Consider the following 12,550-nt stretch of genomic DNA (forward strand, 5'->3'; position numbering starts at 1 on the left):
CCCCCCAAAAACAAAACCCAAAAAACTCAGCTGCTTTAAACAGAAATTTGCCATAGCTCCAAAGAGGTCACAAAACCTTATGGTACAAATGTTAAAATAAAGGTTTCCACTAATTATAGACTTCCATCTTGTGTACTCTTCACCACCTGTGCTGAGTGGTGATTTAGCAGCGTTACCCATTACACAAGTAGAAGTGATTATACCAAGTGCAATATTAATAGAAAATCAATCTTATTTCAACACTGACATGCTTTGGTTCATGTACTGTTTGTTGGCCCATTTCAGTTCCTTTACAACTCCAACATTTCCTGTTAATACAAGCAGTAAATTCAATTTTCTTAACACAATTGCCCTCAGAGGCAACAGTTGAAGAGTGATGAGAGGCAGAGATGACTTCAGAACACAGCTTGGACACCCCTGTTTTAATCCTCATAAAAAAAATCTTATATTTCATTAAATCAATAACTCCTTCCATTTTTCTTGATATTTTAAAATACTGATTTATTAAACAAGAAGCAGCTTTTCCTGATGATTAGCCACCTTTTCTCTGTAAGAAGCTACCTTTTCTTTTCTCAATGGCAGAGAAACACCACACAATACTCATAATTCTCATAATGCTCTTACCTGCATCTGTTTCTTGAGTTCCCTAACGCAAACGCTGTCCTGAAGAGCACTCTCCCGCTGGGATGCATCAGCAAGGACGTTAACTGTAGTTTCTGCCTCTTGAAGCCACTTGAGGAAACCCTCTAGATCTTTGAGGGAGGCCTGCACTATCTTCAGTTCAGTCTCCAAGACACTCTGCCTATCAACAGCTCTGGAAGCAAAAAAGGAAGCAAATATCTCAGTTACTCCCCGCAACAGGACATACACTGTATGCATAACAAATGAAGCTACTGTAAAAGATTTGTTTCATTAAAGCAGTGAGAAAACTATGAAGTTTATTCCTGCTTGTTTCATTATTTTTCCCTAGAATGGCACATCTGTATCTATGCATGCATGTTCTGTACTGCAGACTACACATACCATTTAAGAATGCATGAAAGAATAGAAATTATCCACTAAAAACCAGTATTTCCCTCTACGTGTTAACATAATGAGCTTAGACTATCACAAGTGTGAGAAGCTCTTATTTCCACACTTCAAATGCTTTTCTCAGGGCCATTATCAAGAAACACCATCTGAAATGGAAACAGCAGCAAGAACAGAATGGAAGCAGTTTCCTAAAGTTGTGTACATTCTCCAAGTTACAGCGCAATGTAGTTGTTCTTTATTTGTTTGGAAGAATCAAATGATTTCCAGACTCTAACAAAACACAACTGTCCCAAATACAAAGTATACACTTTTAGGATCACAGCACTGATATTTGCATAGCTCACACTTGCTTTTGACAAGTTTACTGGATAAATTCCTACTTATGCTGCAAAACCATAAGCTGTTTATGATCTTTTTCCAGACACATGGTCTTATACTCAACACGGCCGCCTTTTCTTTAAAAAACAGTTAAGATAAAATCTGTAAAATGATACACAGATAAGCTTTTAGTGACCTAGGAATTAAATGCTATGCTTAACATTAGTGGGTTTTCCTCTCTGGCCACAGCCCAAATGAAATTATGTACAGTTTCAAGAGGATAATTCTAATAGGGGACCTGTTTCAACTCTGTGGCTATAAAGAACATTTCAGCAGTTAATTTTTTGGTAATCTTTTGACTATTTCTACTAGGCCAGTCAATAGACCCAGCAAACAGGAGCTCATAATTAGTGAGTAAAGAACATTTCAACATTCCAATTTCAAAGAAACACCTATCCAACTGAAATCACGCAAGAAAAAGCCCAAGTACTTTGCTGCCATTTGACAGACAGATCAAAAGGTCACATTTGGGAGGACTGGCTCAGGCCCATCTCTAATACAGCAAAAGATTTTGCCAGCTTCACTAAGTGAATAATACCTTTGTACCAAAACGTCAATGCAAGAAGTATGACAGTATCTGATTGTTACAGACAAAGGAATTCCAGTCAATGTACAAGATTTCCAAGTGTATAACCACACACACTTTTATGCCCTGATGCATACACTAAGGTGCTCTGGTGACATCGTAATAAATCACGAAGGATGTTTTGCAACCTTTGGAGGCTGCTGTATAGTTTTAAAGTTATTTTATTCATGGTTTTTCCACCAAAGAGCAAAATATAAACTCTATGGCCCCGTCTATGCATGCAAGTAAAGGCATGACTGGAGCTAATGCGTGATCCGCACAATAGTGCTTCCTGCCATGCCAAATGACGTGCCATTGTAGGATCACCCACACCCACAACTGGGACTGACAATTGCTGCACCATATGGGGCTCCTGGCTTCAACCCACCCATCAGGTGTGGGGATTCTTGGTCCTGGCTGCAGGTAGGGCACAGCTGGGACAGAGTCCCATCAACTGTAGGACTCTCAGCCCCCCATAGCCATGGGGCACTCCTGTGGTATGCCAGTCACAGTGGTGCATGGAATGCCCAATGGCTGGTAGATTGCCAGGAGTGCCCCTGCACCCCTGTAGCTGGGGGACTGAATTGGCTGCTCTCTCACAGGCCTGAGCCTGCGTTGTGTTCCCCAGAGCCTGGGAGATTGCAGCAGCTGCAGTCTTCCAGCTGCAGACTCCCCACAAATGCAAATTAAAGCTGTAGAGAGACCAGCTATAATGTTATTACGCGATTTTGAGCAATAACTTTATAGCTTGTTGGAATGTTAAGGCGTGATAGTTAATTTGTACATGTAGCCAGTCTGAATTTATTATGCAATAGATATAACATGTTAGAGGGGGATTATGCAATAGATATAACATGTTAGAGGGGGGCCTATGTGATGCAATTTATGTGTTATAGAAACGTAACATAAATACAAAATTGTTACGGTCAACATTAAATAGTCCTCTCTTAACTATTACCAAAGTTGCACATAGTACAACAAGAGGGTTTTTCCCCTAAAGCATCAAATTCAAACTAAGGTCAAAACATAGTTTCAATAACATGCTTTCTTTATATAGAACCTCTACTATAAGGAAACTATGCTGCCCTTTCAGTACACAGCGTCCATCCTGGAAGTCAGAACTAAACCAAGGCATCAGGCCAAAAGGTTTATTTTTTGAATTGCTGTTTTTTTCCAGATGAAGTGAAGCCAAGGTTTTCACCACCTGTCACTTTTTTAAGTACAGGGGCTTCTGTAAGTACAAGGTTGGTTGGTCAAAATCTAAACTTAGGCATACACATTCTTGCTTCCTTAGATTATTATATTTTAGAAGAATACTACTATTTATTTCCCTCTCCTCATACTGGGTCACGAAACATTGCTAAGCAGTTTTAAACAATCATCACACTTGAAACCAGAGAAGGTTGAATTTGAGGAATAGTTGAAAAGATCTTCAAAATCAAGCACCGCAATCAAGAAGTTGCAAGTGCACGCTTCCTTTCAGAATCAGTTCTGTAAATTAGTTTATTAGATCTCTGGAGGGGGAAAAAGCATCATAAAAAGCAAGGTATTTCCGTTCCAGCACAGCAAAAAAAAAATCTAATGCTGTTATTTAATAACTGTTTTGTCAGAAGTAATATTGTTTGCACACTCTTCATCTCTTGCATCTTCCAAGTTCCAGCTACTACCAATTACACTACTGACAGGGCAAGACTTCAATTCCTTGCTGCCTCAGGAGAAAATACGGCCGAATGTTCATCCTACTCGTCGAGAAATAATAATGGAATACTTATACAATGAATAAAGGTATCGTTTGATGAAAATATGGTGTAGAAATAATGGAAAGGAATTAAAGCAACCTAAGCTATATAAAAAAAGGGTAAGAATGAAAGGTCAAAAAAGTTTAGGAATTCTTACTTCAAAATCCTCTCCCTTTGTAAGGATTTTCTTCCCCCAGCAGGAAGGCAAAGCTAGAGGTGAAATGGCAGCAATGAAATTAGAAAGAACTGCCTGAAAAGAGTGATCTTCAGATGAGGATGAATAAAAACAACTAACTCAGATCTGTATATTTAAGCACTAGTATACTTGATGGAAGGATGAGATAATGGAATTAGGTATAAATTCTAGGTTAATTCAGGAATGATAGCTGCTGTACTAAGTTTTAATGTCTCAAACTTTCTGCTTGGCTGAAATTAAGGAACAGAATGCAATCTTATTATAGACTTATCACTTACATGCTATTTGAACTACAGCTGAAAAGTCCATTAAGTATGCTGTTTGTATTCCAGCAGCGTGAGTACTACCAAGAGATTTATGAGTGATGCTGCAGACTGTGGGGGCGTTTTAAAAGTAGGACTTGTGGCACTTTAATGGTGATCTACATTGCCTAAGAGGATACCCACATACTTTTGCTCCATTTCACCAGAAACCATCCATTCAAAACTGAGAAAAACAAGAATGCTATATGCCACACAGCAGCCAATGCAAGCACCAGCAAAGGGGAAAGGGAGCTCAATTCAGTGGCCATGGACTGAAAGAACTGAGGCTATGACAAGGGTCTTCAGCACTGTAAAACTAAAATCTCAAGTGCCTTCAGTCTTCCATAAAAATGTAGACAATGTCACTGAACTAAAGGAAAGCAGAAGAAAACTTGACAAGTTTATCAGTGAAGACATGCTGAAGAAAAACAACAGTGTAGACCCTTGCATGTACAAGTTCTTCCTAGCCCGATAACAATTTTAAATTCCATCCACTTGCTTTTCAGATGCAAACTAAAAATCTATACTCAGCAGTATGTACAAATGTGTATCTTAGAGAATAAGTAAAGGAGGAACATCTGGGATGCTGTATAACCCATTACTGAGGCAACAAAAATATTAACAAATGATCAGTTTCAGCCTTTAAATATGAAAATTAAACGCTAATAGCCACTGGACAGCATATTTAATTTATACCACATCAAACTGGAGAGCTAAGCATCATTAATGCCAATTGCTTTAAAATGAGGCTGTTTCAACTTTGAATTCCATCACTGGAGTTCTGTTTATAGCTTTATTGTGATGCTATTTAGAAGGGCAACTCTTCCAGCTGAAGTAACCAAATACTCCTCCTGAATGCTCCATGCATAGCTGTTGCCAGAACAAACAATCAAATGATTTAGAGTACAGATTTATGCTTATAACAAACAATAAAACCGAATGTTGTGTACCAAACAATCCCTCCTCCATCCAAATTCTGTAAGTGAAGTAAACTTTAAATTGTGAATCAGGACATCCTAGATTGCCAAACTTCACACAAATTCTGACTTCTATTTCTTTGCTTTCAAAGCAAATGTAAAACAATTTGGAAGGGGACATTCAGTGTTTTAGTGTGCTTATTTGATGCCACTTTAACGCTGCCTTTCTTGAAAGCATGTTTATTTCCATTCCTTCCTTTTTCTGTTTTAGGTTGGTAAGCCCCAGTCTGCCTCCCCAGTTAGTTCAGGTCCAGGAGTTCTCCCCTTAACAACCACCCATAATCAAAGTTGTAATTCATCTCTCCCCTGCTTCACATTGCAAAATATCTAGCCTTCTCAGGTGTTTTAAGACTATGTGATATATGAACAGTAACTATATGGAAAAAGAACAACTGCCAAGTGCTGTTGTAAGTTTTCTTTCCTGAGAGAATCAAAAGCTAATTCTTGTTTTACTCAAGACTACAGGTTCCCAGCAATGATCTACAGAGGCCTTCCCAATGGCCCACTGACAGCTGGACAGACATTGCATCTCCAGATAAAATACTTTGAAGCATGGAACTAGGATGCCACTAGAGTTTACTGTAAATGCTGATCTAGAAAAATTGCTTCCTCTACATGTGCCAAGGATTGTCAGAGGAATCCTGACCAGCAGAACTGCAGTGGGAACAGCTATGGGGATATTCTGGAGTGAGCGGATGCACAAGGAAATTAAGATGAAGACAAAGAAGCTCCAAGTCTGCTATGTTTAATTCTTTTTTTTTAAATAAAGACATGGTTTTGCACTTGCTGCCACAGGGATTATATGCAATCTTAAATCCTACATGACACAGAGACAGGAGCACAGCTCATTTTGGAGATGGCCTCAACACTACAAAGTAGTCCATACTATGAAAAAATAAAGGGAATTTCTACTGTAAGCTAAAGACTTTTCTCACAATATGGCCAGGAATTTTCAACACCAGGAAGGTTAGTGCCCATAATCCAATGATTTTCAATGGAATTTGAAACTCTTTTTTTTAAAAGCCCAGCCTGTATCAGAAGAAATATCTAAAAACAGGCTTAGTTTTGTTCTTTCAAAAACATCATGCAGGTTGAGCTACAAAGCATTTTATGTCATTTGTCATCTCTCAATGGAAATAACTATGAAATTATTTGTATACACTTCTTGCCACATCAAATGTACAAACTACAAAGGTAGACTTTTCCTCCAAGGAAGAGTAACAAAATTCTATATATTATTCCCTTAGTTACCTCTGAAACCCACTGCTTGCTACTGAAATATCCTCCCTCTCTCTCCCCAGGACATAATATCACTTGCACAAATTTCACTAGCCTAGTTTCTAACTTCCTCATTTCCCGCCCCCACCCCAGAAAACTTGCCTTGTTTTAAATTTAACCATTTAAATATATTTTTTAAATGATTTTCTACTTATAATAATGCTTCCCCCTGTGGATTCTCCCTTCAATAAATTATTGACTACAACCACGTACTGTCTTTTAAAGTTTTGGTATGCAGACATATGCCATTCTTGTATTAGTCATTTGCCAGCTACTAATAAAAGGGTTTGTGCATGGGCATTTGATTACCTTGGATACAACAGCATTATGCACACAAATACATGTGACCTGATATTAACTGAGAGGTTTTCGACAATATCAAGTAAATACATCTTGACTCATGAGTGCAACAAAGTAAATTTCAAATTGAGAATTTATAGTTCCTGTATTGCACACTAGATATTCAAGGTGAAGAAATTAAAAGGAACACAATGAGGATTTCAAAACATCATGGTAGCAAGTTAGAGAAAGGTTCTCCAGTATGAGGAACAACTTCAATGAATTTATCACATGCAGAAAGATACGGTGTCTATATGTGTGCTCCAACACATTCTAATCAGAACGTGTCAAAGCAGACTCAATTAATCGAGTGTGCTGCAGTGTGACCACGTGTATTCAATATCCCGCATTTCAAAATTTGCAGCGGGGGTGCTTTAACTAAAACTCATCAAATGAGCTTTAGTTAAAGTACCTCCATAGCCATTTTGAAATTTGGGATGCTGCATACATGCAACACTGAGCATTTTAATTAGAACAGCATGTCCCGGAGCCATGCTCTATTAAGACACCCCCCCCACCCCCGAGTGCAAACACCCATAGTGCTGAACATGCACAGCCTTTGAAAAAGAAGACATAAGAACAGCTGTGTGACTGAAGAAAAGAAAAAAAAAACCCTGTGACTCAACACCTGATTTTATTTTTTTTTTTATTCTGAACAAGAAGACTGAAAAGTTTGTAGAAATCTTCCAGGGTCAGGTGTGGGAGCTCCACCATTAAATGTATTAAAAATCAGACTCTCTATGATATTTGTGACATGCCCCAGAGAGGGCATGGCATTAGTTAACATATGGAGCACTTTAATGACTATGATTTGACATCCTATGTTTAATCTATTTAAAATAGTAGGATCTAGATTTACTATGTACAGCCTATATTCTCAGCAGAGGCTTGCAGTTACCTTTGATTCAGGTTTATCCAAGAGGTATTCAGATGGTCAGTTATTTCCTTTACTTTCCTTGTGTCATCGTCACGGTACTCCCGGAGAAGTTTATTGGACAGATCATTGAATGCAGCCACCGTGATGTCCCCTTTATGCAAATCTTGAATTAAGAGCTAGGAGCAATTTCAAACAAACAAAAAAGGGCATCAGAGCAACATTAAGAGCAAAAGGTTTATTCCTTAGACCTTGAATGTTTTTAAATGATCATAAACACCTTTTTTTAAGAAGTGTGTACATGTGTACTTCTTGTCTTTGGTAAATGCCCTAACATGGAAGCACCCTAAATTCCAAGGGAAACTAACAACAACAACAACACATTCAAAACAGAAATGGAGAAGGAAAAAAAATATTTGCCAAGAGAACCATATTATTCCTTTCAACATTTTGTGACCCCATCTGTGGTAAGTACAGCACACCATAAAAAGAAAATGTGAACGTCACAGCAAGAGCATTTTAAACAAAATTCCAAATAAAAACTCTAAATTAGCATAAGACAAGTGTTTCCCACTTTTAAAATATGAGGGATCAGATCATATTTGTGAAAATGCTTTTTCATAGGGAATACTAACCACACTCGCTAAATTAACAGATGAGTATTATTTTTATACACACACACATATAAATACAAAGATAGATACATACATACACATATATACATACACACATCCATATATAAACACACATACACACTCTCACATATATACACACACACACACCATACACACTACACACACACCACACACAATATATACGCATACACAATATATACACAATATATACACATACACACACACATTATACACACACACACACACACACACACACACACACACACACACACACACACACACCCCAGTTTGAAAATAAGCAGGAAGGTACACTATTACTGATGGCCCTTCATTTTCTGACAGCCAGAAAGACCATGCACAAATGGTTGTTTAACAAAACCTCACATATTTGAATGATTCTGTGACTATGCATTTTGGCCTCCCTGTTCCCTGCCCTCCTCATCAAATTCTTTACTTCACTTCTTTATTTAAAACTATATCCCACCTTTGTTTTCACTTTACTGTCCCTCAGGAGAAACAAGAGTAGCAAAGTGCCACCTCAACTTTGATCTTGTTCATATTCTCCCCTGCTGGCCCCCAGCCCAATATATCCTTCCCTATGTCAGGGGGACATGATACACCTAGAATCTTCCTAATCCTCTGAATAAGGAAGTCAATCCAGGGTCAGGTAGACTCAGGAATTTACTTTAACAAATTTGGTGGTATATCAAAAGCACAGAAATCTGACAAGGGTTGGAGAATATTTTTTTTTCAAAGAGGTCTATTATAATAAACCTTGAAAGGTCTGGTATCAGTTGGCCTATGTCTATAATTACTGCAGATATCTCCAGTAGTGTTAATAAGCTGCTGTAAAGTAATGAGCACCATCTTCTTCTTCAGCAGTCCCTCGCAGTTGAGGATGATTGTCTTCCATCAGTCCAGCTATGGCTGATGAGGCCAATTCAGAATCAACAGACTCTGCTGCAACTTGGGCACATGTTTCCATGTGGGATGGGTGGCTCTGGATTCTTGATTCAGTCTGTGACATACAGTTTCTGCCACTCCTGCTTTTCCATCTCCTGTTGTCATCATAAGGTTTCAAAGTACTGAGAATCTTGCAGCAGACGCTTCCTCTACTTGGGGCAGTCCTGAGCAGGTGAGTCTTGTGACAATGTCAATATTGCATTTTTTCAAGTTGGCCTCCAATACATCCTTGAAATACTTTCTCTGCCCTCCTCTTGAGCATACACCTTGACTGAGATGGGAAAATAGAACTTGTTTCTGGAGTCTGAAGTTGGACATCCAGATGACATGGCTGGCCCAGTTAAGTTGATGTCAGATGATCAGTGCCTTGATGCTCATGGCGTTTGCTTGTGAGAGGATGCTAATGTTGGTGCATCTGTGTTCCCAAGGATCTTCTGCAGGCAGCCCAGCAACTTGAGGTGTCCCCTCTACACTGTCCACGTCTCAGCTCTGTACAGTAAGGTGGGGATCACAGCTGCTTGATAAACCATGAGCTTGTTTTCGGATCCAATATCACAATCTTCAAATACCTATTTCCTCAGGCATCGGAAGGCTGCACTTGCACATCTGAGGTGATACTGAATTTCTTCATCCATGTCAGCCTTCTGCAAGAGATGGCCCCTGAGGTATGGGAAATCCTCAACTTTCTCATCATGAATCTGAATTACTTGAGCTGGGGACTGTACATTAAGAGCTAGTTGACCTTAGTCTTCTGAATGTTAAGCGTCAGTCCCATTTTCTTTTATGCCTTAGTAAACACATAGATAATTCCCTGAAGGTCTGCTTCTGAGTGAACACACACTACAGTATCAGCAGCATACTGGAGCTCAATGATTTAGGTCTGGGTGGTCTTGGTTTTGGCTTGGCATCATCTGAGATTAAACAGCATACCACCCATTCAGCAGTTTAGTTCCATTCCAACTGGAAGCTAGTTGGTGGTCAGATACAGCATCACAGTACAGAATATTGAGAAAAGCGTTGAACTGATGACAGACTTGCTCATCTCCAGTTGTAACCTCAAATGGATCTGTGATAGGTCCATTATTGTGATCTACTACTCACATACCATCATGGAGCAGGCAAAAAATGATGATGTGCACCATGATCAGTGACTGTATGATAGCGTGTATCATCACAGTACAAATCCTGTGCTTAATGAAATGTATTTGGTCCCAGGAGATATTTATCAACGGCAGTATTTAGTGAATATGATAAACGTATCTATTGTAAAAATGCACATGCTCAAATCTTAAAAACTTTCTGCTCTCCTCCTCAAAGAAGATTTTCACAGATTTTTGATGAATGAAAATAAACATGTCATTCTAGAACAAAATAGGCATAGACAGTGAACCTCAAAAAGCCACATAGTCTAAGGATCCAGAGAGCATGTATGAAATCTTACTTTGTTTTCAGAAATCTGTTTGATGAGTGGCTCTTTAGGGGCCTGTAGAAGCATGTGCAGACGAATCTCAGATTGTCCCATGAGATGCTCCATTTCCTGCCTCTGCACATCCCACTGCAAGCTGTCAGAGAGCATGTGTTTTAGCTGCTGCTGCCGTACCTCCACACCATGCTGAGTATTGTCCCACTGGTTCTTGACTTTCTCCACTGCAGAGAACGATGCAGAAAGTTATAACCACAAGTTAGCATGTACTGATCAGGACTTCTATATTGATTACTTCCCCCCAGAAATCCAGCACATCGTCCAGTCATGGAGAACAATTGTGAACAGGCCTTCAAAAGTTTTTTTTTTCAAAATGTGTGTCTATGAAAGCAGTTCATCATACTTTAATTACAAAGACATACGAAAGACAAAGCTTTGACAATTTGGGGTTAAGGTGATATCTAGTACATTTTTTACTACAGCTAATATGAGCAAACTGTCCTCATGTGGAAGCTCTTTAATGCCTTGTGAAAGCAACTTTATTGATATAGCTTGTACTACTTCTTCCTCCAAGTGCAGTAAGCCTACTGACACAACCACAGCTGTGCCAGTATAGCTCCATTTATACTACCACTTCTGCCAACACAGAAATATTGCCCCTTTCCCCATATCACCCGCTCCCTTACACCACTATGTCCACAAATAATTCCTTCTGTAGCCCTATCTTTATCTTAAGTCATTTTTTAAAAAAATCCAATTATTACAATTCGTTTTATTCAAATGTCACCTGCACACAAGCTTTCATGAAGATTTAAGTTTGTGGAAAGTCTGATGAGATAGGATAGAAAACAGGAAATTTCTGTAATACTTTTATGAAAAAATGCATGACTTTGTTTCTCTTATTTATTCATATTATGACCTACTAGGAATGAAAGGATTAATTCCTTCTCTGTAGCAAGGAAATGAGGATGGTCATGTGGATGTGCCTGATATGGAGGACTTTCAGAAACTGCAAGAGGGGAATGGAATTACCTTGAAGACACTCTGAAAGAAACCAGACATTAAATTGTAATAACTACCAGCCAAGTGAGGCAGCACATGTCTCCAGAGCTTGAGACAAAGAACAGAGGTGTCATGAAACAGAAAATAAGAACTCTGCTGTCAGGTGCACAAAAAAAAGAAGACAGAGGTAATACTACCAGTGTAGACATGCAGGTCAGCTTTGGTTTTCAATTCAAAACCAAGCACTACAAACTACTAAATTCTAGCAGTCTAGTAACAGCTGCCTTATTTTAAAAGGTTATTGCTAGCTTGCAGCAACATAAGTTGGTTGTATAGCTCCCACTGAAGTAAAGTCTCCACCAGGACTTAAAATTCTTTTGGAATCACTGAAATAAACAAAATGAAAGTGGGGGAGATCGTCAAAAGGAAACTGGACACACACCTTGTTGGGGTTATTTGACCCAGCAGTCTTTCCTGCCCAGAGCAGGAGGGCTAGACCCAAAGATCTCACAAGGTCCCTTCCAGCCCTAAACTCCTGTGAATCTGTGCGAAGAAGGTGTTCCACACCTTAGACTAGCAGAGGCACAGGAATCCTTGTTCCTAAAAAAGGAGGCCTAGGAGCTGGTGCTACAAGTACATTTCCATTTGGTGAAAGACACACGCTCTCCCTGCAGATCTGTGACAAGCCATTTCATAACAGGTATTAAAGATAACAAAATCTAAGAAATTATAGGAAAGAAGGGCTGGTGGGGACATCTCAAGGTCATTTAACCTAGCCCCTTTCAGGAAGAATCATCCCTGACTAAACCACCCCAGCCAAGTGTCTATCCAACCTGCTCTTTAAAAC

General features: G+C 39.1%; 1 protein-coding gene across 4 annotated transcripts in view; it reads right to left on the reverse strand.

Annotated features, from left to right (window-relative positions):
* The window catches only part of UTRN (utrophin), a 692,661-nt gene that overhangs the window by 360,775 nt on the left and 319,336 nt on the right, over positions 1-12,550 (reverse strand). For all 4 annotated transcript variants that reach the window (XM_019526790.1, XM_019526791.1, XM_019526792.1 and 1 more), the window contains exons 47-49: positions 10,720-10,925; positions 7,705-7,859; positions 625-814 (exon numbers count right to left, since the gene is read on the reverse strand). In XM_019526790.1, coding sequence (XP_019382335.1) covers positions 625-814; positions 7,705-7,859; positions 10,720-10,925 — 551 coding nt within the window. The remainder of the gene's footprint in view (positions 1-624; positions 815-7,704; positions 7,860-10,719; positions 10,926-12,550) is intronic.

Source organism: Gavialis gangeticus, unplaced genomic scaffold (genome assembly GCF_001723915.1).
Source record: "Gavialis gangeticus isolate Ggan-Ray unplaced genomic scaffold, GavGan_comp1, whole genome shotgun sequence".
Lineage (NCBI taxonomy): Eukaryota > Metazoa > Chordata > Crocodylia > Gavialidae > Gavialis > Gavialis gangeticus.